This window comes from Xiphophorus maculatus, chromosome 13 (assembly GCF_002775205.1).
Source record: "Xiphophorus maculatus strain JP 163 A chromosome 13, X_maculatus-5.0-male, whole genome shotgun sequence".
In the NCBI taxonomy this organism is placed as follows: Eukaryota; Metazoa; Chordata; class Actinopteri; order Cyprinodontiformes; family Poeciliidae; genus Xiphophorus; species Xiphophorus maculatus.
The window spans coordinates 25,284,453-25,306,961 of record NC_036455.1 but is presented as its reverse complement, the minus strand read 5'-3'; the positions used below and the strand labels follow the sequence as shown (position 1 = coordinate 25,306,961).

General features: G+C 39.2%; 2 protein-coding genes across 3 annotated transcripts; one reads left to right on the top strand and one right to left on the bottom strand.

The window, feature by feature from the left end:
* Window positions 1–940: 940 nt before the first annotated feature.
* Window positions 941–4,658, top strand: mrps18b (mitochondrial ribosomal protein S18B). The gene is made up of 7 exons (XM_005804473.2): window positions 941–1,179; window positions 1,272–1,434; window positions 1,833–1,930; window positions 2,011–2,079; window positions 2,950–3,016; window positions 3,092–3,151; window positions 4,365–4,658. The coding sequence occupies exons 1-7, from the start codon at window positions 1,099–1,101 to the stop codon at window positions 4,562–4,564; spliced, it is 738 nt and encodes a 245-aa protein (XP_005804530.1). The 5' UTR covers window positions 941–1,098; the 3' UTR covers window positions 4,565–4,658.
* abcf1 (ATP binding cassette subfamily F member 1) lies at window positions 4,659–21,090 on the bottom strand. 2 transcript variants are annotated; one of them, XM_005804471.3, is made up of 24 exons: window positions 20,921–21,090; window positions 19,427–19,473; window positions 19,254–19,331; window positions 18,810–18,933; window positions 18,688–18,719; window positions 18,190–18,276; window positions 17,862–17,954; window positions 17,687–17,785; window positions 16,958–17,080; window positions 16,663–16,763; window positions 15,363–15,448; window positions 15,148–15,287; window positions 13,667–13,815; window positions 13,116–13,199; window positions 11,787–11,911; window positions 11,367–11,479; window positions 10,914–11,088; window positions 9,402–9,476; window positions 9,151–9,221; window positions 9,036–9,068; window positions 7,187–7,355; window positions 7,042–7,106; window positions 5,946–6,018; window positions 4,659–4,981 (listed from the first exon to the last, which is right to left on the bottom strand). In XM_005804471.3, the coding sequence occupies exons 1-24, from the start codon at window positions 20,979–20,981 to the stop codon at window positions 4,815–4,817; spliced, it is 2,370 nt and encodes a 789-aa protein (XP_005804528.1). In that variant the 5' UTR covers window positions 20,982–21,090; the 3' UTR covers window positions 4,659–4,814. The 2 variants fall into 2 exon arrangements, with proteins under 2 accessions (XP_005804528.1, XP_023200684.1); XM_023344916.1 differs by having other exon boundaries at window positions 17,687–17,782.
* Between the last annotated feature and the right edge of the window lie 1,419 nt (window positions 21,091–22,509).

Genomic DNA, 22,509 nt, shown 5'->3' with positions numbered 1-22,509 from the left:
CATGGTGCTTGACCTGCTTGACCCTTCCCGTCCCCAAAGTAAAATTCCAGCACAATGGCGGAGCATTGACGCATCGCGTGACAAGAGTTTGGATCCACTGGAGCTCTGCCACAAACAGCCAGCCGGCCAGGGGATTAGTCATGTGGTGGAGATAAGAAGTGACATGGGAGGAGTTTTCTTCCTAAATGAATTGTGTTTTCCAGGGTGAAGCGAATGATAACCTATCAGGACAATCTGAGATTAAGCTATTTACTGTCAACAATTCAGTTCAAAGGTACTTTATTAATCCCATTGGGAAATAAAATGTAACTCGCATTAATTCAAATTCTTCAAAGAGTCATTGCAGACAGTGATGGTCTACAATGAAAGATCTCCTGTATTTGAATCTGAATCTGAAGAAGCCTCTGACCAAAGACACTGTTTTCCCAAGACAGTATCATGAAGAGGATGGTCAGGGTTGGTCATAATTTTTTTGATTTTTGATGAAGAATCCTAATTTTTTCATTGTCTTCTCCAGAGGCTCCACAGTCATCCTCTTAACAGAACCAGTACAGAACCAGGTTTCTTTGTCACGTTGTTGAGCCTTTCCAGGTTCCTGGTTCTGATGCTGCTGCCCCAACAGATGACAGCAGAGGAGATGAAACTATCAACAACAGACTTATAGAAGATCTGCAGCATCTTGCTGCAAACCTTGAAGGATCTTACTTCCTCAAGACGTCCAGTCTGCTCTGTAGACGCTGAATAGAAACTTCCAGAGATCTCCTGTCAGCTAAATCACAGTGTGGTTTATATCAGTCACATCTTAGAAATGTTTTGCACTGCTTACTCTGGTGACTCTGAGTGTTGACGCTGCGTGCACAAACCACGCCCACCCTGCGCACCATCAGCCTCTCCGGCTAAAATATGGTGCGTACCCTCTGACTGAAGCCGGAGACAGTTACAGATACTCCACGATTAGAATCAGAACAAACAATGTGGTGAATTGGTTTAACAAGTAATATAGTTGATTAATGTACGTTCTTTAAAAAAAAAATAAAAATAAAAAATCCGTTTGAGACGACCTTTCACCTTTCACCTTACATCCCATGTGAAGACAAAATGGCCGCGTACGTGTTGAACATATCCAGGATATTTTCTCGTGAATTAATTTCAGCTTCATTCCAGTTTCATCGATATCGGGTATGATACGTTAGTGTCCCGTCAACATGGCCTCCATGGTTCCACGGCGGGTCAGATGGACGAGTTTCTGATGTGATTTCTATCTGCTTTAGTCCTGCCTGCAGAGGCTGCCTGCGGTGAAGCCGCCCCCCCTCTCTGCTCTCTTCACACACCAGTTCGGGAGTTCAGCAGCATGTTGGCAGGAGGCTGAGGTCCAGGCGGCACAGACTGCAGATCGGTATAAACAAAGACCCTGGGATTACCTGGACAGCGAAGGTACCGGTGTTACACCATTTTATGTGACCACCGTATATTGTGACCGTAGGAGGCACTGTTGCATTTCAAGCAAGGGATGAGGGAGTCAATAAACCTATTATAGTAAAATAAAACTCTGCTATTCAAGTATTTATTATGTTTTTCTATAAGTAGAACATTCTATAATAGTCATAATATTAGTGGTCAAATGTTTGTTGTTTTTTTTAAGGCTTTTTTCTATATTTTTGCTTTTGCAGAGGGAGGGATTTCCTCCTTTAAAAGCTTACGTTTTGGCGTAGCAGTGTTAAAATGCAACAGCGCCTCCTACGGTCACAGAATGTGGTGCAACCAGCAGGGAACTTTAGATTCTTGGCCTTTGCTGCAGCTGTTGGTTGTACTATGCTCCATGTGTTTGGCAGAGTATGTTGAGCGGTACGCCAGCAGTGCGGTGTGGGCAGGCTACAGGAGGAACCATAAGGGAGGCATCCCGCCCCAGAAGACACGCAAGACTTGCATTGTACCATTCCTTCTCTGCAGAACTGACTTCTTTATGCTCTGCTATTTAAATAACCAGAACTCTGTTTTTTGTTTTTGCAGAGAGGAGACAAGATATGTGGGAACCCCTGTCCAATTTGTAGAGACCCTAACATTATCGTCCACCATCAGGTAGGTGAAGGTTTGACTGCACACTTGATCAAAATGTCATGTTTTCCGTCCGTCCGTCCATCCCTCTCACCCTCCATCCCTCACCTTTGTCAAAAGTGGGTCAGGAGGGGTTTTCCAGAGTTGCACCAACTGGTAAATACGGAGCATCTGTGTGAAAGCAAATCTACATGATTAAGTTTGAAATAAAAAATATATTTTATATATTTATTTCTATTTCAAAATCCATTTTGTTGTTTCATTTTTAGATTGTAATATGAAAATCCATTTTCATGTCCCAGTGTCAGCTTCCAGCTGTTTTTAGACTGAACCAGGTGTGGATGCTGAACCGTCACTTTAGGCCAAGTTTTGTGAAATATTTCAGTTCAACATTCAGAGGCTGTTACCTTTAAAGATCAGTCAATGATTGTTATTCTGTCATTGCTTGTATTCTGTTTTTTCTTTGCTGGATCACTTATGAAGGAGGTGTTCAGGTTTTCAGATGTATTCATCTCAACTAATTCAAATGACATTCTCTGCATTCTTATGGTTAAATATCTTTTTCTTTTTTACAATGGAAATTTTAGTCTAGTATTGTGTTTTTGTTTTTTTTTACCCCTCCGGGGGACTCTTTTTTTGTGGGCTCTAGTGTCCCTTATGTGACAGTAGACTGACAGGAAACGGGGAAGGAGAGGGGGGAAGACATCCGGCAAATGTCGTCGGGTCCGGGAGTCGAACCCGCGACGGCCTCGTCGAGGACTCAAGGCCTCCAAATACGGGTCGCGCTAACCGCTACGCCACCACGGCACACCCTTAGTCTAGTATTGTTGAGGAAAAGAACTTCTTTTGGAGCACAAACAGAACCAGAATAACTCCTATTATCTTCACTTGTAGAATGTGAAATTACTCCAGCAGTTTATCAGCCCACACACTGGAATGGTGTATGATCCCACTCTGACTGGTAAGGCATCGTCTGACCTTTTAATGTAGAAAGTGTAGCAGCCACTGATTGTTCTGGTGGATCTCCTTTCCTCAGGTGTGTGTATGAAACAACAGAAAAAGCTGAATGAAGCCATCAACAAAGCAAGAGATGACGGTACGAAATTCTTAGCTTTTCTGGAACTCTGCATTAAGTCGACCAGAACTCCTGGCTTCATTTGGGCTCGCTTTTCCAAATGCATTGAATCGCCGGGAATTTAACATGTCATCTTATGTGTTATGCAGTGGAGATCAGGAGGGCACCAATAATATCAGGAATGTTGCATTTTTTCAAGTTCTGTTTCTTTTTTCAGCAGTGAATAATTGATTCAACAAATTCAGAAAACAGGAACTTAAAGTTTCAGGTTATTTTTCAACCCTTCTCAGTGCTTAAAATGTTTTGATCTGTTGAGCTTTACCAGAAATATGAGCTTTATCCAAAGCTTCATCTTCATAGATCCCCATCAATCCCTACCAACCTATTTAGAGTTTTCCCCTTTATCACTGCCGTCATTTTAGATAGAACTATTTTATCCTTTGTAAGCAGATATGTAATCAAATCTTTAACATGCTCTCCATAAAGATGCCACAATAAATTAGACCCTTATCTAATCTATTGTCGAATATGCCTGAAAAAATAGTTGCTAATCAAGTATGTAATCATCTACATACTTGATGATTACGTCAAGTAATCATCAATCATCATACTTGATGATTACATCAAGTAATCATTAAAAATGACATGTGATTACTTGATGAGCTCTCTGAGCTCTGAAAGGATTCAGAGCAACTGAAACTGCTCTGGTGAAGTCACTGGTTTTCTTACAGGCTCACATGATGGGATAGTGCTGCTAGACCCCAGCTCCAAACAGAACGCTTAAAAATGACAGTATTTTGATATTTGGATCGACTTGGCAATATTTTTCTGTTTATAAATTGGATCAATTTTATGTTTGCATAGTGCCCTTCAGACACCTTTTCTTATGAAACAGCTTTATAAACAGACTTGAATGAATGTTTTTCTTGGTTACAGAAGGCAAAACTTCATATATATCAAGTTCAGCAATTTGCAGATTACATGAAGTCGTAGCCTCAATCACAGAATAAAAGTCAAGTAGAAACAGTTTTCTATGCATTTATAGAAAATAGCGTTTGAATAAGCAACATTAGCTAACCTACTGTAATTAAGTTGCTTTTTTTTCTTAGAGTACACAGAGCTTCAAGCTACTTTCCTACTGCAGTATCATTAGAAAGTGAAAGTTACCAAAAATTCACTTAAACCTGGTGTGTGAAAACAACAGAAAAACTTAACCAAATATTTCTCCTTCCAGGTTTACTTCCTTTTCAGATTCCACATGTGGATTTTTCAGGAGAGGATTACTCCAACACTCATGATGCTGTTGGGCTCACATCACCTCCACCATTACTCAGCCCTAGTGAACCCTGGTATAAATGGTACGGAGAAATATCGCCTGATGATAAGAAAGTGGATCAAGTCAAGAAGATATACAAGGCTTATTTAAAACACTAGAGTCGTGAAAAATGCTTAAAATCTCCCATAGACTTCAACATGCCTGAACATTCTACTGACTTTCACAACTTTTAAATAAATAAAATGACAAAAATGCAAGTGGAAGATTCTTTTATTAAGTTTTGACAGATCATAGTTAAAGATATTTAATCTTCCTGCTTATGTGAAGCAGAAAGAATGACTGATATTCCAAATGTTCTGATGTATATGATTGTAAATAATCCATAGTCGGGGTCTCCCCTGGAAGTGATCATGGATTGACCTTATTGACCATGGTTTCTCCAAGGGCCTCCAACACTTCCCTCTTGTAGTCATCAAAGTCTCCCTCGATCTGGTTGACGGTGCAGTCCTCCACCACCCACAGCTGGCACTGAGTCTCCGTGATGAGTCGCGCGTCATGACTCACGATGATCACAGCTGCTCACAGGATCAGAGTATAATTCAGATAATCTGAAAAAAAAACCTCAAGCTTCTCTGCCTTCCCCCTATGGTCCTGCTGTCATCTGAACAAATACTCTGCACCATCAGAAACAACCAAACAGAGCCAGTTGGAGGGTGTTGGTGCTGTCAAACAGACTCATGTATGCGCTGCTCCCACCCTCCCTGTTGCTCTCTGCTACACGACAGCTGGTTCACCACAGCAGAGACTGCCATGAATGCTCAGGCTTGTTAGCATAACCAATATAGCAGGTAAACGGTTTTCTTGGAACAGTAAATTGTTTTATGCCACCCGCACATTTAGTACAATAGGTTGATCGACAGTGCTAAAACCCTCTTGTGGCTCTGATTGGTTCTTTTTAACCAATCAGAGCCACAAGGGGGTCTTAGCACTGTCGATTGCAATAGTGGATCAGGAGGGAGGAGCTTGTTTTTTATTTCACAGATTATCTGTCTCATTCTGTTATGACATGGTGACAGACTTAATATGTAAAACACATTTTTGTAAAAGTTGCACACTGCAGCTTTTTACCATGGCTGTTTTTGTCTTCCCTGTACTACAGGATATTAGAATGGTAAATTAAATGGACACAAAGCAATAAAAACATCAACAGGTACATCACAGAACTTTGTCACTCATTTCAGAAAGTGAAACTCAAACTCATCACTCGGAGTGAAATGTTTGAAGCTATTATTTCTTGTCATTTTGATTATTATGGCTTACACAGCATGTCAGAAAATTAATTACATAGCCAATTTAAAAAAGGCTTAACAGATGTCAGACGACTAAAAAATATGTTGACTTATATGCACTCGGCATGGTTGGGGTTCCTGCTGTATGAATTCTGCATCAATGCAGCACAGCTTAAGCTAACGCTGCTCTCATGCAGACTCCTTACTTTCCCAGGTTCTCACAGCTTTTAAAATAAATAATTTTACTCACCTCCTTTGTATTCATTGATGGCCTCTGATAAGGCGTCTATTGACTCAATGTCCAAATTATTAGTAGGTTCATCCTAAAAAAAATACAAATAATATTTGACTTCACTCAGAAGTACAAAAAAAAAATCCTAAAGATGAATAAATTCAGGTGTGGACACCATCAGTTCAGGTGGCGAGGCTCAGGATATCTTTGGGACATCAAGTAAAAATGCAAAATGTCCCAAAATAAAGGCAAGTTCGTCCCACTGACTACAGCCCCTTCCACATCATCCTAAGTGATCTGCTGAGGTTGGGGGTCACATGTAGTGTTTCCCCCAGAAAACCTGCTGACTCTGGTAGGGTGCTCCACCAGCAACCAGAATGGCTCCACCGGGGTTTTGTGTTAAAAGGTGGCAATAAATTGAAAATATGACAATTATTTGTTTATTAGATGACATTTACAATACGTTAACTACAAAGTCTTAAAAATTCAAAGAAATCATGCAATTAAAATTAATGTTTTTTGTACATCAGTTAATTAATTCTTAATTACATTCTTAGTATTTGTTAAATTAAGTTTCCAGTGTTTTCCTAAATGCTGCCATTTTGTTTAGTAATGTGCAGTGTTTTGATTTTCTGGTTGTGATTGGCTTTTAGTTATCCAAGTAAATGCAATATTTGCAAGCAATACTCTGATTGGATGAAAAGGACCTGTCTGAGATTGGTTGGAGGAGTGATTCAAATGATCATACACTTTACAAAGTTACATAACAGACACAGTAAATACACTAGTGGGGGTGGGGTGGTTATCTATTATCATAATTTTTTGTTACTCTGCTGATTATCAAACTGTAATCAAGTTTTACAGGTTCAAATCTCCCCCAGCTGCATCTTATGCACCCTCACTGTATAAATATCCTTATTAAGTGTTTTGGAAGCAAAGTGAATTTGGCCCATAATATCGTCTGAGTGGAATTTCATCTAATAACTCAGAGTAGATTCTCATTAGTCTCACTTTAAGTTCTCCTCTAAGCACTGCTTGAACTAGGTCACATGTTAATGGTAGATTTCAAAAGGGCCATTGATACTTTGATGACTAGACAGGAAGCAGCTCTTACCAAGATAAGCACATCTGGCTGACGACAAGCCAACTCTGAAAACACAACTCTGGCTTTCTGGCCGCCTGTTGGAAGAAAATGCAGAGGGGATTAAAAATGGCTCCTCTGAAACAAACAGCCATGCGGCAGCTGCTTAGGTCCATACCAGAGAGTTTGGAGATCTGAATGGTGTGTGCATGACTTTCAAGGCCAAAGCGTCCCAGGCACTTTCTGCTATCCTGGTAGGGCAGGTTGAAGTTTCTCATAAGATACTCTGTTGCCGTCTCCTCCATGTTCAGTTGATCAGCATATTGCTGATTAAAGAAGCCCACTTTCTGTTGGAGACAAAAACATGAAGGCATCAGCAGGTGGGACACAAGTAAGGAACACAAGGACATTAACACCAACAAAAACATTTATACTTCAGGACATTTAAAATAAGATCAGAACAATACATCAAAGGATATTCTTCTATCTGCCTCACTACACCAAGCTTTAACTGACTGTCACAGCTCCAGGGTTACTGGTTAAAATTCCAGTTTAGGGATTTATTTTTCTTGCAGCTTGCATATTGTTCACTAGAAATGTTCCCTTTTCTCAGACTTAACTTGGTTCTTTCCACAGAGCAAAACATGCAAGTTAACTCATAGTGGCCGGGTGTCTGGTGACAAGTGGCCTTTGACCTGTGAACAAGGTCCCTTCCTCAAGCCTACCAGCTTAAATCTGCATATTGGCACGGTCCCAATACTTACACTGCACCCTACAGCGATCTATGAAGTATGTACTCAATCAAAATGAAGATAAGAGTTTGAGTGTGCAGATTACAAACATGCAAACATTTCAGAATTGAAATGTTTGCAACTGTGTTGCAACTTTGACATCCAGAATGGCAGGCTGGTCACAGTTTAGGCATTTGTGCACAAAAGATTTAATTAATTTCATAATTATGTATGAAGTTTTCCCTGCAATGACTTTCTGCAAAATATAAAATAAAATTCAATATAAATATCAGTTCCTGTGCGTTTTGTGACGAAGATTTTGAGACATCTTTTTTCAAATGCAACTAATTAATGTTTTTAGAAAGACTTTTCAAAACTGGATCTTGTACAAGAGATTTATTCTGCTTTCAAGTTTTAATATAATAAAATTTGGTCTTCTCACTGGGGATGAAGAGTTAAATTATGATATTAAAGATTTAATCCTAAGTTTTTATTCACAAATACAGCTTTCTAAAATTCACCACAATTTTTAATATTTTCAAAATGAAATAAATTTATTTTTGAAGGTGCTTAAGCTCTGCACCAAAACAAAAGCCCAATCTTTATTCCAATATATATATATATATATTTAATCACCCCGCAAGGGGTCTTTTTGTGGGCTCTAGTGTCCCTTTTTCAAAGTAGGCTGACAGGAAAGGGGGAAGAAAAGGGGGGGAAGACATGCGGTAAACGTCGTCGGGTCCGGGAGTCGAACCCGCGACAGCCGCGTCGAGGCCACGTTGCCTCTGAATGTGGGTCGCGCTAACCCCTCCGCCACCATGGCACGCCCCTCTTCCAATCTTTTAATAGCTTCATTGAAGATTTGAAATTCGTCTACCATTTGAAACATTTTCTGTTTACTTTCCTCACAGTTAGTTTGTGACTCTTCTTTTTTATTCCTTCTTTTTGCTGCTCAGTTTATCATATCAAACTTTTTTGTTACTAATGGGTGCCTTGTATTTTTAAAAAATTTTTAATAATGACAAAATTGCCATGTAATTGCAAACGTCACCTGCAGAAATTAATTGTGGGCAACCCACTTTGCCGAAGTCCGCCTACGTAGATGGGGGCTTAGCAGACGTGTGGAAATAGGACCCAAAATGGGCGGGGCGAAGGCTGGATGGAGAGAATGTGGGACCCACTGTGGACTCAAACCCTTCAACATGAAGACGCATTTGAAGGACACAAGGGCAGAACAAGGGTGGAAGTGCGAGTATCGGGATCGAGCCTTTATGTGTTTGCATTTATGTTACTCACCAAGCGGTGATTCTTCCTCATTTCACCCTTAATCTGTAAAAGAAAAAGTCTTCTGTTAAGCTAGCTGTACATAGGACTATACTTTAAAGGAGGAATTTCATGTATGTGGTCTTACAGGATTCAATTTTCCTGTGAGTAGCAGCAGCAGAGTACTCTTCCCAACACCATTGGGTCCCACGATGCAAACTAATGGAGAAATGTCGGGAAAAGTAAATAACAGAAGAAAAACTGCCATAATGTCAACATTATAAATAAAGTAGTAATTCATATAAAGTTCCCAGCCTTTATAATGCTCAATGTAGACATAATTAGCACCAATATCTAAATATGAGTATGAATCATCTACTGTAGGATTTAGACACTCACTCCTGGAGTCCATGTCAATGCCAAAGTCCACGTTTTTGAAGAGAGGCTTCTGACCCTCGTAGCCAAAGTCAACACCTGTATACAGTAAAAACTAGTCACACAAATATCAACAGACATGACATGTAAGCACACATAAATAAATTTATTTTGTTTGTATGTTTAAATTCCTGACAAAAGGTTTGTAGATTTATGATTTTTTTGTTACTCTGCTGATTAAACCTTAATCCAGAATAAGGTTTCAAAAATATTTAGCATAAGATAATATTCTTAAGATGTAAAAAAAAAAAAAAAAAAAAGAAAAAAGCCAATATAAACCCCTGCTAGACCTAGTTAAGGCTGATTGTTTTTGAAAGGCCATGTTTTTATGCTTTTAAAAAAATACAATGGTTTCAAAACTCTTACAATTTTGGGTCTTGCCACTATGCCCACCAGGGGGCGTTCTGCTTTAATCTAACTCTAATAGAAGGTCCGGTTGGGTTGGGGAGGTCCAATGCAGACTAAAAAAGCAAACGCTGGTCCGCCTGGGTTCGGTTGAAGTGAACTCTGCCACGGTTCAAATGCATATGAGAATGCAAGCAAACCGGGAGATGATCACAGTGCAGCATAGACATAATAAAAGAATAGACCCCTCATTTTGTATGTTTATATAAACATGTATTGATATTACTAAATAATATATTTAAAAAAATATGAACAGCTGTGTGCTTTGTAAAATGCTCATCATACATCAATATCAGAATATTCTATTCTGTTTTCCCCACTAAGAATATTTAAATATGCTTATATATCAATATAATTCAAAAATATTTAAAAAAAAAAGTTTTTTGTATATATAACATGGATAGCTGCTTGAATAAGGTTTCCAGTAAAAAAAATAAAAAGAAGAAGTGTGTTAGGATCGATTAAAAGCACTAATACTTCATTGCGCCTGCCAAACATACAATGACTGGAGCAGTCGACTGCTTCAACATGAGGCGTTTATGTAGTGCAGGGCTTTCTGCATTCTGCACTGCGAGTCTAGAGCCAGAGGGAGAAATGGCTTGAGATATTTAACCAAAGACAAAAAACACTCAAATCTGATGATACTCCATTTTTGTTTACATTTTGTGAAAAAGGAAGTTGCGCTCATGTCTTCCTCTGAGGTCTTTGTGTTGTTCTGTAGTAGTTCTTGGGGTGACGATGCCATGTTCAGCTGTGTTCTTATTAATAACAATAAATAAATGTCAGATGTTATTATATTGGTTTTAATCAATATTATTTTAGCAGCATAAATGTAATAGTGTCTACTTTTAATTAAAAGCAACTGGATCTGGTTATCATTTTGATTAAAATTTGTATGTTGATATCTTGAAATCATTGTATTTTTTGTTAAGGTTATAGCCCTTTGACATTCTCCTAGCAGCTGATGATTAGTCCAATAATTTCATGTTTGCTGGCTATATAACTGTATTTTATCCAAACTGAAGACTCCAGCTGGATGTGGAGAAGTGTGCGGGTCACAGCAGATCTTACTGTGCAGGCCCAGGATGGGTGGAGAGAGTGGAGGAGGGTTGGGGAAGGTGAACTTCACAGTGTACTCCTTTGGCCTCTTGAGCAGCTCTGGAGCCTCCAGGCTCTCCTCCTCCTGAGGTCCTTTCTTTTTGCCCTTTTGCTGCTTCCTGGTCAGGGCCTCCTTAGTCTGTTTCTCCTGAAACATTGAAATCAGTCTGAATGAGTGTGGTTAGCAATAATCACCCAACTGTTGCCAATTTAGCTACTTTGTCACTATAGCTGGCAACACTTCAGACAGATTTAAAATGTATCAGCCAAAATCGTAATCAGCAAATCAAGCTTTTAAAGATGATACTATTACAGGTAGTGAAATGAGAAAAACCTTTAGTGTTCCTCCATGGTGTTATAAATTTGTTGTAATTTGCACCGCAAATGTGATTTTGTGTCGCAGTGTGGGAAGACAGCCATACTCACAGCCTGCTTGGTGGACTTGCCTCCAGCCTTCAGCTCTTTGAGTTTCTTCTCCTGTTTGTCATATTGCTTCTGCAACTCCTTCTGCTTCTGCACGTACATTTTCTTGAAGGTCACTTAACACAGAGGGAATCAAATATTTGAGGGATGTATTCTTTGCCAGGTGTTCATTTAATGAAAGTTACTTAACACCCCTGCCAAAAACCTTCTCCGGTTTTCCAAACATTTTCTTCATTTCTGCAGAGTACTGCAGTCCTACAGCAGCTCTGTGTCTTCCAGAACATCAGTTTATCACAACATTCAATGATAATGAAGGAGCAGCACTAAAATGTTCCAGCACTGTACAAACTACTCACTACACATTCAGGAGCTTTCAGATAAAAACAACAAACTAATATAGCAGAAAGCATGTGTGATACTTACAATAGTTTCCTCTATAATAGTAGAGTTTTTGGTTGTCTAGGTGGATAATATCAGTACACACATCATCGAGAAAACTCTGGTCATGGGACACTATGAGGAGAGTCTTCTTCCAGCTTTGAAGGTAGCTGTAAGTTGATTTGCAGGGAAAAAAATCTAAAGTTTTCATACCATTCAGAGAACAAAAAGTCAGAGAAAAAAACATTATCACAGTGGGACGCTAATCAGAACTAAATATGCAAAACATTTTTACAGTTGATCAGTTAAACAGAAAAAATGTTGCCCTATTTCCTCAGGAAATTTGGATTTATTGTGTTGTTGGGATTTAAACCTAAATTAATAATCCCCAAACAGCAAGCACCATGCAAAAATATACACACCCTCTGAGCTTCTCACATTTAGTGATTTTACAACCATAATGTATTTTAATGGGATTTTATCTGACAGATCAACAGAAAGTGGAACATTATGTCGAAATGGAAGCAAAATACTAAACTTCAAAAAATATTCACAAACAAAAATGGTCCTTGTATTCAGACTATTTTAAAGCCCAGAGGAACCTGAGATGCACTGATCTGATACCAATATCTGCATCACTCCTGATATTTAAAAAACAAATTCTAGATTGGGTATCAATGACTATTAACAATCCATAAGGGCAGATCTATTCAGTCTAATTCTATGTGTTAAGTGACATCGTGCTGTACTTTTTATCTTATATTATATTTAGAACTCCTAATAACACTTTCTGAACCATTTGACAGAGGGTTTGTTGGCGTTTAGTTTTACATGTTTGACCAAAGCAGTCAACCTGTTGTTTTGGCAAGTTTCAGTCTGTTATTTATTTTACATCGGCTGTTTTACTTCTAGCTTCATTGACTGGACAATTTAAAGTTGTTGTTTGACCCACCAAAAATGTACAGCCAGAGGTGCAATGGAATGGTCCAAATCAATAAAATGACATAGTCAAAGTACAAAAATACGCTGATTTGAGAACCTGTGACAGGACTCGAACACAGATGTTCAGTCACTTATTCAAGTATTCACACCAGGGGGGCTCATTTAAAGGCACATCACACTCCAGATGTTTTGGGGGACAAAAACAAGAAAAGATAGAGAGCTTTCCACTTTTTCCCCAAAAGTATAGAGAATGTGTTGAATCCCAGTAGGCAGTCGGCCTTGCATTTGAGTATATATTCCCTATTCTTCCACTTCACTGCTATGACACAGAAAAAACTCTAAAAATGAGTGCTTGTTCAAGGGATATGACGACTTTGGCTTCCTGTCGATAGTCTGAGTGTTATTATCTGGAATGAATGAAAGCTTCAGTACTTGTTCAGCCAGATGACAGCATTCAGGTCCAGGTGGTTGGTGGGCTCATCCAGCATCAGCAGGGTGGGCTCCATGAACAGGGCTCTGCACACACACACACACACATTAACAGGAGTTAAAAACAGAGCAGCATGATGTGTAGGATCAGAATGCGGGTGGACGATAGAGAGCTAAAAGTTTTATTGCAATATTTTGTGGTACTATTGTGATAACGGTAAACGTGACAATAGTAATTATTTCTTTTTTAAGTAACAGCATGACTGTGAATACATAACACGACACCAGTCACCTCGAGAAGTGTGATTTCTATCACTAGACTGGACACACTAGCTGGATTTAATCATATTTTCAAATTTATTGATATTTGTTGACATTCTCTATGAACTAACAGTGAAGAAGACCGTAAAGATAACAATCCCGATGGTACAATTGTTTTTGGGGGTTATTTAAACATTAATTTTAACTCATAAATCAAAATTGTTATTATGACTAGAAGTTTATCATGATGAATGATAAACACAATAAATGCCCACCCCTAGATTAGAGGATACCTAGCAAGGGAAACTCTCATCCTCCATCCTCCTGAGAAACGCTTGGTGGCTCTGTTCTGCATCTCAGGGGTAAAAGACAGACCGGCCAGGATCCGCCTGGCCTTGGCCTCTGCTGCTGCAGCTCCAATCACCCTCAGCTCTTCATACACCTGGAAAGGAGGAGAAGCAAGGAACATTTGTCACTTTTTAACCACCATGCTCTAAAATGCTCATAAATAATCCCCATAAAAACCTGAAGTACAGCCAAAGAAAAGAAATGATTTTAATCATCAGAGCCGTCCGGTTGGATCTGTGTTATTTCTCTACACAGAGAGATAACAGCTTTCATTAAAGCTCTTTATGTTAGAAACCTGCGTGTTGACAGCTGGTGGACACTTAGCACTTCTCTTACAAGATGGAAAGTGTCATCAGTAGCAGAATGTTATCTTGTGAGCATTTCAATGCAGCTTTCTGTGTCAGTAGAGTAAAATGACTGGTTTAGTCCCACTTGAACTGTCTGATAGAGAGTTGCTGATGACACTTGCTTAGGATTTCCAGTAGTTCTCTAAGAAAAGCCCGTTTCCATGGTAAAAGTGTGCCCCGGCTCTGTGATGATAATAATAATAATACTTTATTGATCCCCTAAAGGGGGAAAATTTAGTTTGTCCCAGCATTGCACACAATAACAACAATAATAAATAACAATGAGCATATAATGATAGTCCTAAGGACACACATATTGCTCAGTACATTAAATATATAAATATCTAATCAACATTTAAAACGCACAGCTCTAGAGACTATGTATGAATTATACAGTCTGATAGCCTCAGGCAGAAAGGACTTGCTGCAGCGTTCTTTAGCACATCTGGGCTGCAATGAAGTACTGTACAGTTTGGAACAGTACTTAAGGTCTGCAGTGCAGGTGGTGAATAGAAAGGGAGACAGCACAGTTCCCTGGGGCGCTCCGATGTTACATATTAGACGGTCTGATTTGCAGCTCTGTAATCTCACATACTGAGGTCTGGCTGTCAGATAGTCGATGATCCAGGTAATAAGTGATGCATCTACGTCCATTTTAGCCAGTTTCTCCTGTAGCAATCCTGGCTGGACAGTGTTGAAGGCTGATGAAAAGTCAAGGAAAAGGATGCGGATAATGGTGTCAGGTCTGTCAAGGGAGGAATACTACCTCTGCAGCAAGTATATAATTGCATCATCCACTCCAGGTGGGGTTGGTATGCAAACTGGAGAGTCTTGGTCTGCATCCACCAACCTCTCTAGCATTGTTATTTTTGAATTTTTCTTCCAGCTTTCTCTTATACACAGTTCTGTATTCACACTCCACACTGCACATTGATGCAGTGCGGTGTGAACTCAGCTGCAGCCAGAGCCACAGCAGAAGGTCAGGGAAGCACTGTGGTGTGTGTGTGTGAGTGCTGAGGCAGCAGCAGTGTTACTGTGAGGCTCAGCAGTGAGAAAAGCAGCCCAGACGTCAGGCTCACCTTCTCCAGCCTCTGGGCCACGCTGTCCTCTCCCTTCTCCAGACGAGCCTGGAGCATCTTCTCCTCCTCGAGGAGCTTCAGGCGGCGGGTATCAGCTTTCAGCACAGCTTGCACTGCCGGGGTGTCATCAGCTATCACCTCTATCCATGACACACACACAGTCAGCGGGCGCCACACGGCTTCAGGAAGGAGAAAAACATCAAGAGTTCACTTACCCTGTTCACACAGCAACACGTCGATGTTGGGGGGGATACTGAGAGCTCTGTTTGCTATGTGTTTTAGTAAGGTGGTCTTTCCTTTGCTGTAAGACAAAATGAAAGCAAGATGGTCCTGAATGAGAGAACTGACTGAATCTTAACACACAGAACCCTAATGACAGGTTAACACATGAAAACCTGCAGCTGGACATAATCAGTGTAGAAATCCTACAAAACATAACAATAAAAACCCTTAGTGATCAACCATTAGTTTCACTGTCTTCAGCTTTAAACACATAAGCTCCATAATTATTTTTAGATATTCAGCAATAAACTAAACATGCAGCATTTAAGGAAACAAATTAGAAGAGAACTCATTATAGTAGAGCCAAAAAGGGTCTTAGAAGTTTCCTTAATAAGAGAATGTTCAACATTTTTCTAACTTTTTGGGTCAAATGTTGCTGCAAGTGGACAGAAAGTGAACTGCAGTGCAGGGCATTCTGGGTAAATACAACTAAAAAAACATCTGAACCTAGAGCTAGAGCAAGAAATGGGTCCTAGTCTTTCACCAAAGACAAAAGAAAAAGTTACAATTACTAAAGTCTGAAGCTACTCCATTTTTATTTGAATTTTGTAAAGAAAGAACTTGAGGTCATATCTTCTTCTGAGGATTATATTGATTCCTTCAGTAGTTCCTGGTGCAGCGTTTAGTTTGGATTGTTTGACTCAGTGCAGTGTGAAAACAAACCACATCAGCTAAGAATATAGCAGATGTGGCAATTTTGGGCCCCAATCAAACTGAGGTTACTGGACTATGAGGTGTGAATAATCAATATCAATGTAATATTTTATTTTATTAATCAAATAAAAGTATCGGTGAATTTAAACTTTTTAAATTTGAAAATACTCTAAGATATTAAAATGAATGAAAAAACGAGGCTAATAGAATAAAATACTTTGTGTTGTAGCTAAATTATCCCATTTACAGGGACAAAAATCTGAAAATCTCCTAATAAAATGACGCTAAATGTCCCTTTGCATCAGCTCCAGCTTCTGGGGGTCCTGATGGGGCCCCACCAGGCCTGGCCCATGCTCCAACAGAACTAATCGAAAGAATAATCGATAGATTACTCAATTACTAAAATATTTGTTTGCAACAGCCCTAATCAACTATATTAGATATACTACACAACTCAATAACAGTACAATTCTTTAACATGTTTGGTCACTGATTGACAATAAAATAACATTTTCTATTCTATTGATCAGAATTTCTATCTATTTTTTCATATCAAATAGCAGCAAATAAAGTATTTACCCATTTGGTCCAACTAAACCATATCTTCTTCCTGCCACAATCAGAAGGTCAGCATTGACAAAAAGCTCCTTGCCATGAGCAGATATGCTGAACTTCTCCAGCTGAAAGACACACAACAATCTTCAACAACTGCTTCTGCTGTACACACAAGCTTAGTGTGCAAAAAAAGCTGGTAGGAATTTTAGAATAGACTACAATTACTCTTCGGAAGTTTCTTTGGTCTTTGTTTTCTTGTGTTTTTTTGGAAAGTACAAGAGAAAACTAAGTCAACAAGTTACTAAGGTGAACATGTTACCTTAATATCTGAGGCATTCTCCAGCATCGCCTGCCTGGAGGACAGCTCAGCCTGAGATACCGAGAAATCTCCTTCCAATGCGTTTTGAGCTCGGACACTTGCCACCTGACGCTCATATTCCATCTGGACAAGCACATCAACACAAATATGGAAATTGCAAGTTTCTAATTGCAGCAATGTTTCACTAGAGTTAAGAGATTGAAATTTAGCAAAGCAATAGAAGCTTGATATAAAAATAAAACCACATGAAAATGGTCAATGTTGTCATTAAGGGGTATTTGAATGAAATTGTTGAAATTTGACTGTAAATAATGTAGAAATCTCTTTGGAGTTGTTTTGAAACAGTGATATGAAAAAGTATCCCCACCCCGTCTCCTGATTTGTTTTTGGTCTTTTTTGCATGTTTGTCACAGTTTAGTGTTTCAGAACATCAAGTCAATTTAAATATTAGTCAAAGATAATAGAAGCAAAAACAAAATGCAGAAATATCCATATGCATTTAACTTGATTTAATAATGTTGGTGAAATTTAAAAAATTAGATCAAACACACATCTGTTAGGGTTGCAAACAGTTTTGCTAAGTGCTAAGTGTTACTGCACCTCCTTTTTTTTAATAAACAACTCTTCTGAGGAGTACCAGTGTGTAGATTGAGCATCTGCACCTTAAATAACCCTTAGCTACAATAGATATATATTTGGAGTAAAAGAAAGGTGATACATAGTTATTACCTGTTTTTTTTTCTTCTTTTTCTCCTTTTTACTCAGGTTAGCAAATGGGTCATCTGTTGCCTCCTTGGCCTGTTGTGCAATGACATCCTCAGCGCTCTGCTGGCAATAGCAGAGAAACACACAATCACATAGAGAACAAAGCAGGTGGCAGAGGAGCTGTGGAGGCGCAGCATACCATCATACTGTCACTTCCTTCATCATCTTCCTCATCGTCATCCTTATTATCAGCTATGTTCCGTTGTTGCTCAGCTGCTTTTCCTTTTCCTTTCTGTAGAGTTCAATTGCAACACAAAGGTACGTAAAGAAAGGCTTTTTTTCTTTTAGTTTACACTACACTCCAGTCTGCAGTCCAAGTCCTTCATGTGACACCTAAGAGGCATGTTAACCATGACATCCTTACAGCAACCACAGCCTTCTCAGGCCGAATGTCGCCTGCCCCTGGAAAGCCCTAACTCTCTACGAGAACTTCAACACACACTTATGTTTGAGCTCTAGTAATGTACCTTCACTACAGGTTTATCGTCATCTTCATCCAGATCTGGTTCATCATCACTCTGTCCTTGGCTCAGAGCAGCAAAGATGTTTCCAGTCTAGAAAACACCAGAGAGACATATCACGACCATGCCACACACTGCAAAGGAAGCCACAAACACACACATATATTTGCGTGGCTATCTTTGTGGGGGCTTTCCATTGACTTCCATTCATTTCCACAGCCTAAACCTTACTCTTATAATAGCCCTAACCATTACATACCTAACCCTAACCAAAACTCAATTCACACCTTAGTACTAAATCTGGCCCCTGACCCAAAAACAGTGTTTCCCCTTGTGGGGACCAGGCTTCGGTCCCCACAAGAAGCAGTGGGTCCCTACAATGTAGTGTCAGGAAAATGGTCACACACTACAGAGGGAACCACACACACACACTCACTGCATAGAAAACCAAACACACACACTCACTCCATAGGAAACAACACACACTGTTCCTAAGAGACAAACCGTTTTCTTGTTTCCTTTGCTGGGTGTGATGCCTGTGGAAACAAAGGCAAGTAAAGCAAATAAATGTTTAGTTCGGAGAACGTAGCTACGCTGATGGGAATCATCAGAGGAAAACATCATACCTGGTTCATCTTCCTCATCACTTCCTTGCACTGAGAGATTTTTCAAGGTCAGCATGACATCCTCATCATCCTTCTCACCCACATCCACTCCTTTTCCTTTCCGTCGTTCTTTTTTTTTCTGGGGCTAAAAAGAGTAGTTCCAAAAATGATAGACTGTGAATTTTCAGACAGTAAACGCCAGGGGGTGCTGTTTGCCTCAGTAATGGTGACAGAGAAACCACTGTTCCTCAGCACTGTTAGCTTGGCCAGCCTGGTTCTTTGGTAACTGGTGGTCAGACAGCACTGAGGCTAACTATGACAGATGGAATTGAGAATGGCTCATCTAGATTAAAAAACAAAACATTTTCTTCATCACAAAAAAATAAAACACATTTCCAGTTGTCATGGAAACCATACCTCCCTCTGCCACACATAATTACATTGTTTTGTGTTCCAGTTAATTACCTGTTTTGTTTGATTGTCTTTCCCAGCAGCCTCATCAACCTTCTCAGGTTTGCTTTCAGTTGAGAGCTCTTCAAAAAACTGGAAAAACATTCACAACACAGTAAATGAGACACAGTTCATTTTCAAAGCACAAGATCTACTATGAGATTTTTGAGGAATAAAGATCTACTTACACTCTTTTTCCCCTTTTTGTCTTTCTTTCCTTTTTTAACTGTTTTTTCTGTGGGACAATTTGAGATAAAATTACACTCTTCGAAATTCAAGTTGCCAAACTTTCACAGTGACCATCAGTCTGCTCCATAAGGTTGACAAATGTAGTTGTATTGTCTTTATTTCTTCGTCACACATACTAAAATGCGTGAAAGTCATCTGAAGTTACATGAAATTCAATATAATCAAGGGTTCAAGGAAAAATACTGTCATAAATTCCGTTTGGCATCTTATTAAAAAAGCAGCAAACAGAAAAGAACTATGAACCTTTTTGACTTTTTAACATGTTTACAACTCGAATACACATGAACCGACTGGTACTGGAACTGGAAGACATTTAAAATACTCAAAATAAATCAACAAGCCTTCAGGCTGGGTATTCAAAGAAAGTTCTTTGTAGTCCCAGAAATAATAATAATAAATATACAAGTGGTAATAAAAAAAATAATGATTTAGGTGAATAAAACGACCAGAGAAAGGTTTTCTGAAGTATAAAAATGTGATATTTTGTGTGTGTGTGTGGGGGGGGGGGGGGGGGGGGGTGCGCGCGTGTGTGTGTGTGAGGTGTTTTGGGGGAGGTATAGGCAAAGTATTGAAGATTTACCTATAAGACGCATGCATAGTGTAATGTAGTTTTAGGTAGTTAGTCATTTAAATAATATTCGTTTTGTAAGAATGTATCCCCCCATTTAAATTAAATTCTGTTCAATCTTCGTAATTTGTAAAAAGCATTTATCTCCAACTCTGACACAGGGCAACACAGAAGTACTCATGACAGCCAACAATACACACATTGTGAGGGTCATTTAAAGTGGCCATGTAACCGGACATTTCTGTTTGGGACTGAGGGAAGAAGCTGGAGTACCCAGAAAGAACCCATGGATACAGGGGTAGAAGATACAAACTGATGACAGAATTTCAGTCTTATAGAATGTATTATGTATAAGGTATTATATTCCTAATACATCTTTACCCTCACCACTACAGCTTTGGGCTTTCTTAAAACTGGTTGTAGAGAATATTATCTGAACCTGCTACATGATAAACTCATCAACACATAAAGCCAACCCAGTGTCATAATCGCAATGTAATTTCTATTTTTAAAAAAGTAAAACGGATCCATTGGAATGAATGATAGTCGAGTGTACTATCTCAAGGTTTTGTCTGTTGGATAAAGAGTTATTATGCAATATTTTTATAGTAGTAGTAGAGTTTTTAGACAGAATAAATTATCCGCATTGAAATCATCTTAACTGGACTTGGGCCAAAAGTTACAAGAAAACATATCCGGTATAGGAGTTAGAACGGTCGTTTTAAAACTGCTTGTCTGCTGACATGAATGACAGTCTGCTACTACCAGCGATTACAATAAATCAACTGAGTTTTCTTTGACTCACATCTTGCTAGCTGGAATGCTATATATCCTTTACCCAACTTCACACAGTCAGTTTTCTCACCTGCCCCTGGAGCGACATCAGTGTCCACCCATTCTGTTTCTTCTTTTGCTTTTTTAGGCATTTTATTAATTTGACTGCAAATTTTCCTGAGTATGACGTTGCTTTAATTTCTATCAAATAAACTCAGCTAGTCTCACATGTACTGCGGCCTGATAACCCAATGATGCAATATCGGGTCGCCAAACGCAGTCGGCGGAAACACGTGACCTTAGAATTTGCAGCGACGCGTCAACATGGGCGCCATGTTGGAAAGGGAAGGAACCCAATGACCACAGCGGCTGTAATCTGATTAAAAGTAATTAACACATCCAGTGGCGGATACCTCTGGACACCTTCTATTGAGCCCTTCCCAGTCTCCTCCGCCCCAGCAACTCTCCATTTGTAAGTGCATTTGTAAGTACATTTACATTAAAAATGAATATTATCTGTCATTGTGACCTTGGGAAAGACCCTTGCCCCTACCTTATTATGTTTTTGTCTGCTGGTGGGGGTCAGAGGTCCCGGTAGCACTGGGTTATGGTGCTGTCTGGGCAGCTGTGGCTACTATCTCATAGCTTGCCACCATCAGTGAATGTGTTTAAATGGGTGAATGGCTAAAAATGCAGTGTGAATCACTCTGGGTCCTCTGGACTTGATAAAGCACTACACAATACATGTCATTTACCATTTTACCATACATTTATTTTCTGCCTTATGAAGTCCACATGAATTTAGTTCATGTGCGTTTAAGAAAGAGCTTAGAATGAAGTGTTCTGGGGGGTTTTATTTTTGGAAAAAAATGGTAGGTTGAAAAGCTTAATTTCTAACTCAAAACGGATGAAGTTACTTTCTCAAGAGGTCCCACCAAACAGGCCCCTTTCTCTCTCCATCCATGTGGAATCTCCACCTCTCCTATGGAAGCAATAGTTTTTGACATTACTACATCCCTTATTGATCAATTGATCAATTGGTGTCCAATTAGCTGTTGCCTTTTCAATAGTCAAGTCGTCTGGGAAGACTGCATCTCTGTATTCCTAGCAACAAAATGCTCCTTTCCTGTCCATCTGTTTGTTTTATCAGGTATAGAGGAAAGATCCTTCCAGCTTTAAACAGATTGGTTACACAACATCACAAATCTAACCTTATAAATTCACAACACATGTTCAGTATATCACTAAGCACACAACAAACAAATGTGACCTTACCTTGAATAACTGCTTCATGTTACTTTTACATCAGTGCCTTCCCTGGTGTAGAACTGTTTTCAGTTGCACCTGAAGCTGCAGTAAACATACAATTTACAACTAGCAAAAGGTTTGTGCACCCAAACAAACAGACCCCTGAAGAGCCTGGGACAGCAGGCTAATAGTATCTTACATGACTGAGGCCATTTAAATGATAATTATACTTTTTATTTATAAGCACGTTTCAGCTTATAAAAGCTGAAAGGTTTTGCAAGCTTTCCAAGAGCTGGACAGCCTATAAATAAAGCACCTTACTTATAAGGTGCTTTACAAATAAGCACCATATAAGTAAAGTGCTTATTTATAAGCACCTTTATGTTGTTGACAATATAAACAACACATTGTGAGCAAAGGTTAAAAACTGCT

Excerpts from the sequence above, each read along its gene's own strand:
- mrps18b (XM_005804473.2), top strand. The coding sequence starts at position 1,099 with ATGGCCGCGTACGTGTTGAACATATCCAGGATATTTTCTCGTGAATTA. Across the intron at positions 1,931-2,010 it reads AGACACGCAAGACTTGCATT|AGAGGAGACAAGATATGTGG; the intron begins GTACCATTCCTT and ends TTGTTTTTGCAG. Across the intron at positions 3,152-4,364 it reads CAACAAAGCAAGAGATGACG|GTTTACTTCCTTTTCAGATT; the intron begins GTACGAAATTCT and ends TTCTCCTTCCAG.
- abcf1 (XM_005804471.3), bottom strand. The coding sequence starts at position 20,981 with ATGCCTAAAAAAGCAAAAGAAGAAACAGAATGGGTGGACACTGATGTC. Across the intron at positions 16,764-16,957 it reads AGAATGCCTCAGATATTAAG|CTGGAGAAGTTCAGCATATC; the intron begins GTAACATGTTCA and ends TGTGTCTTTCAG. Across the intron at positions 13,816-15,147 it reads TGGCCCAGAGGCTGGAGAAG|GTGTATGAAGAGCTGAGGGT; the intron begins GTGAGCCTGACG and ends CCTCCTTTCCAG.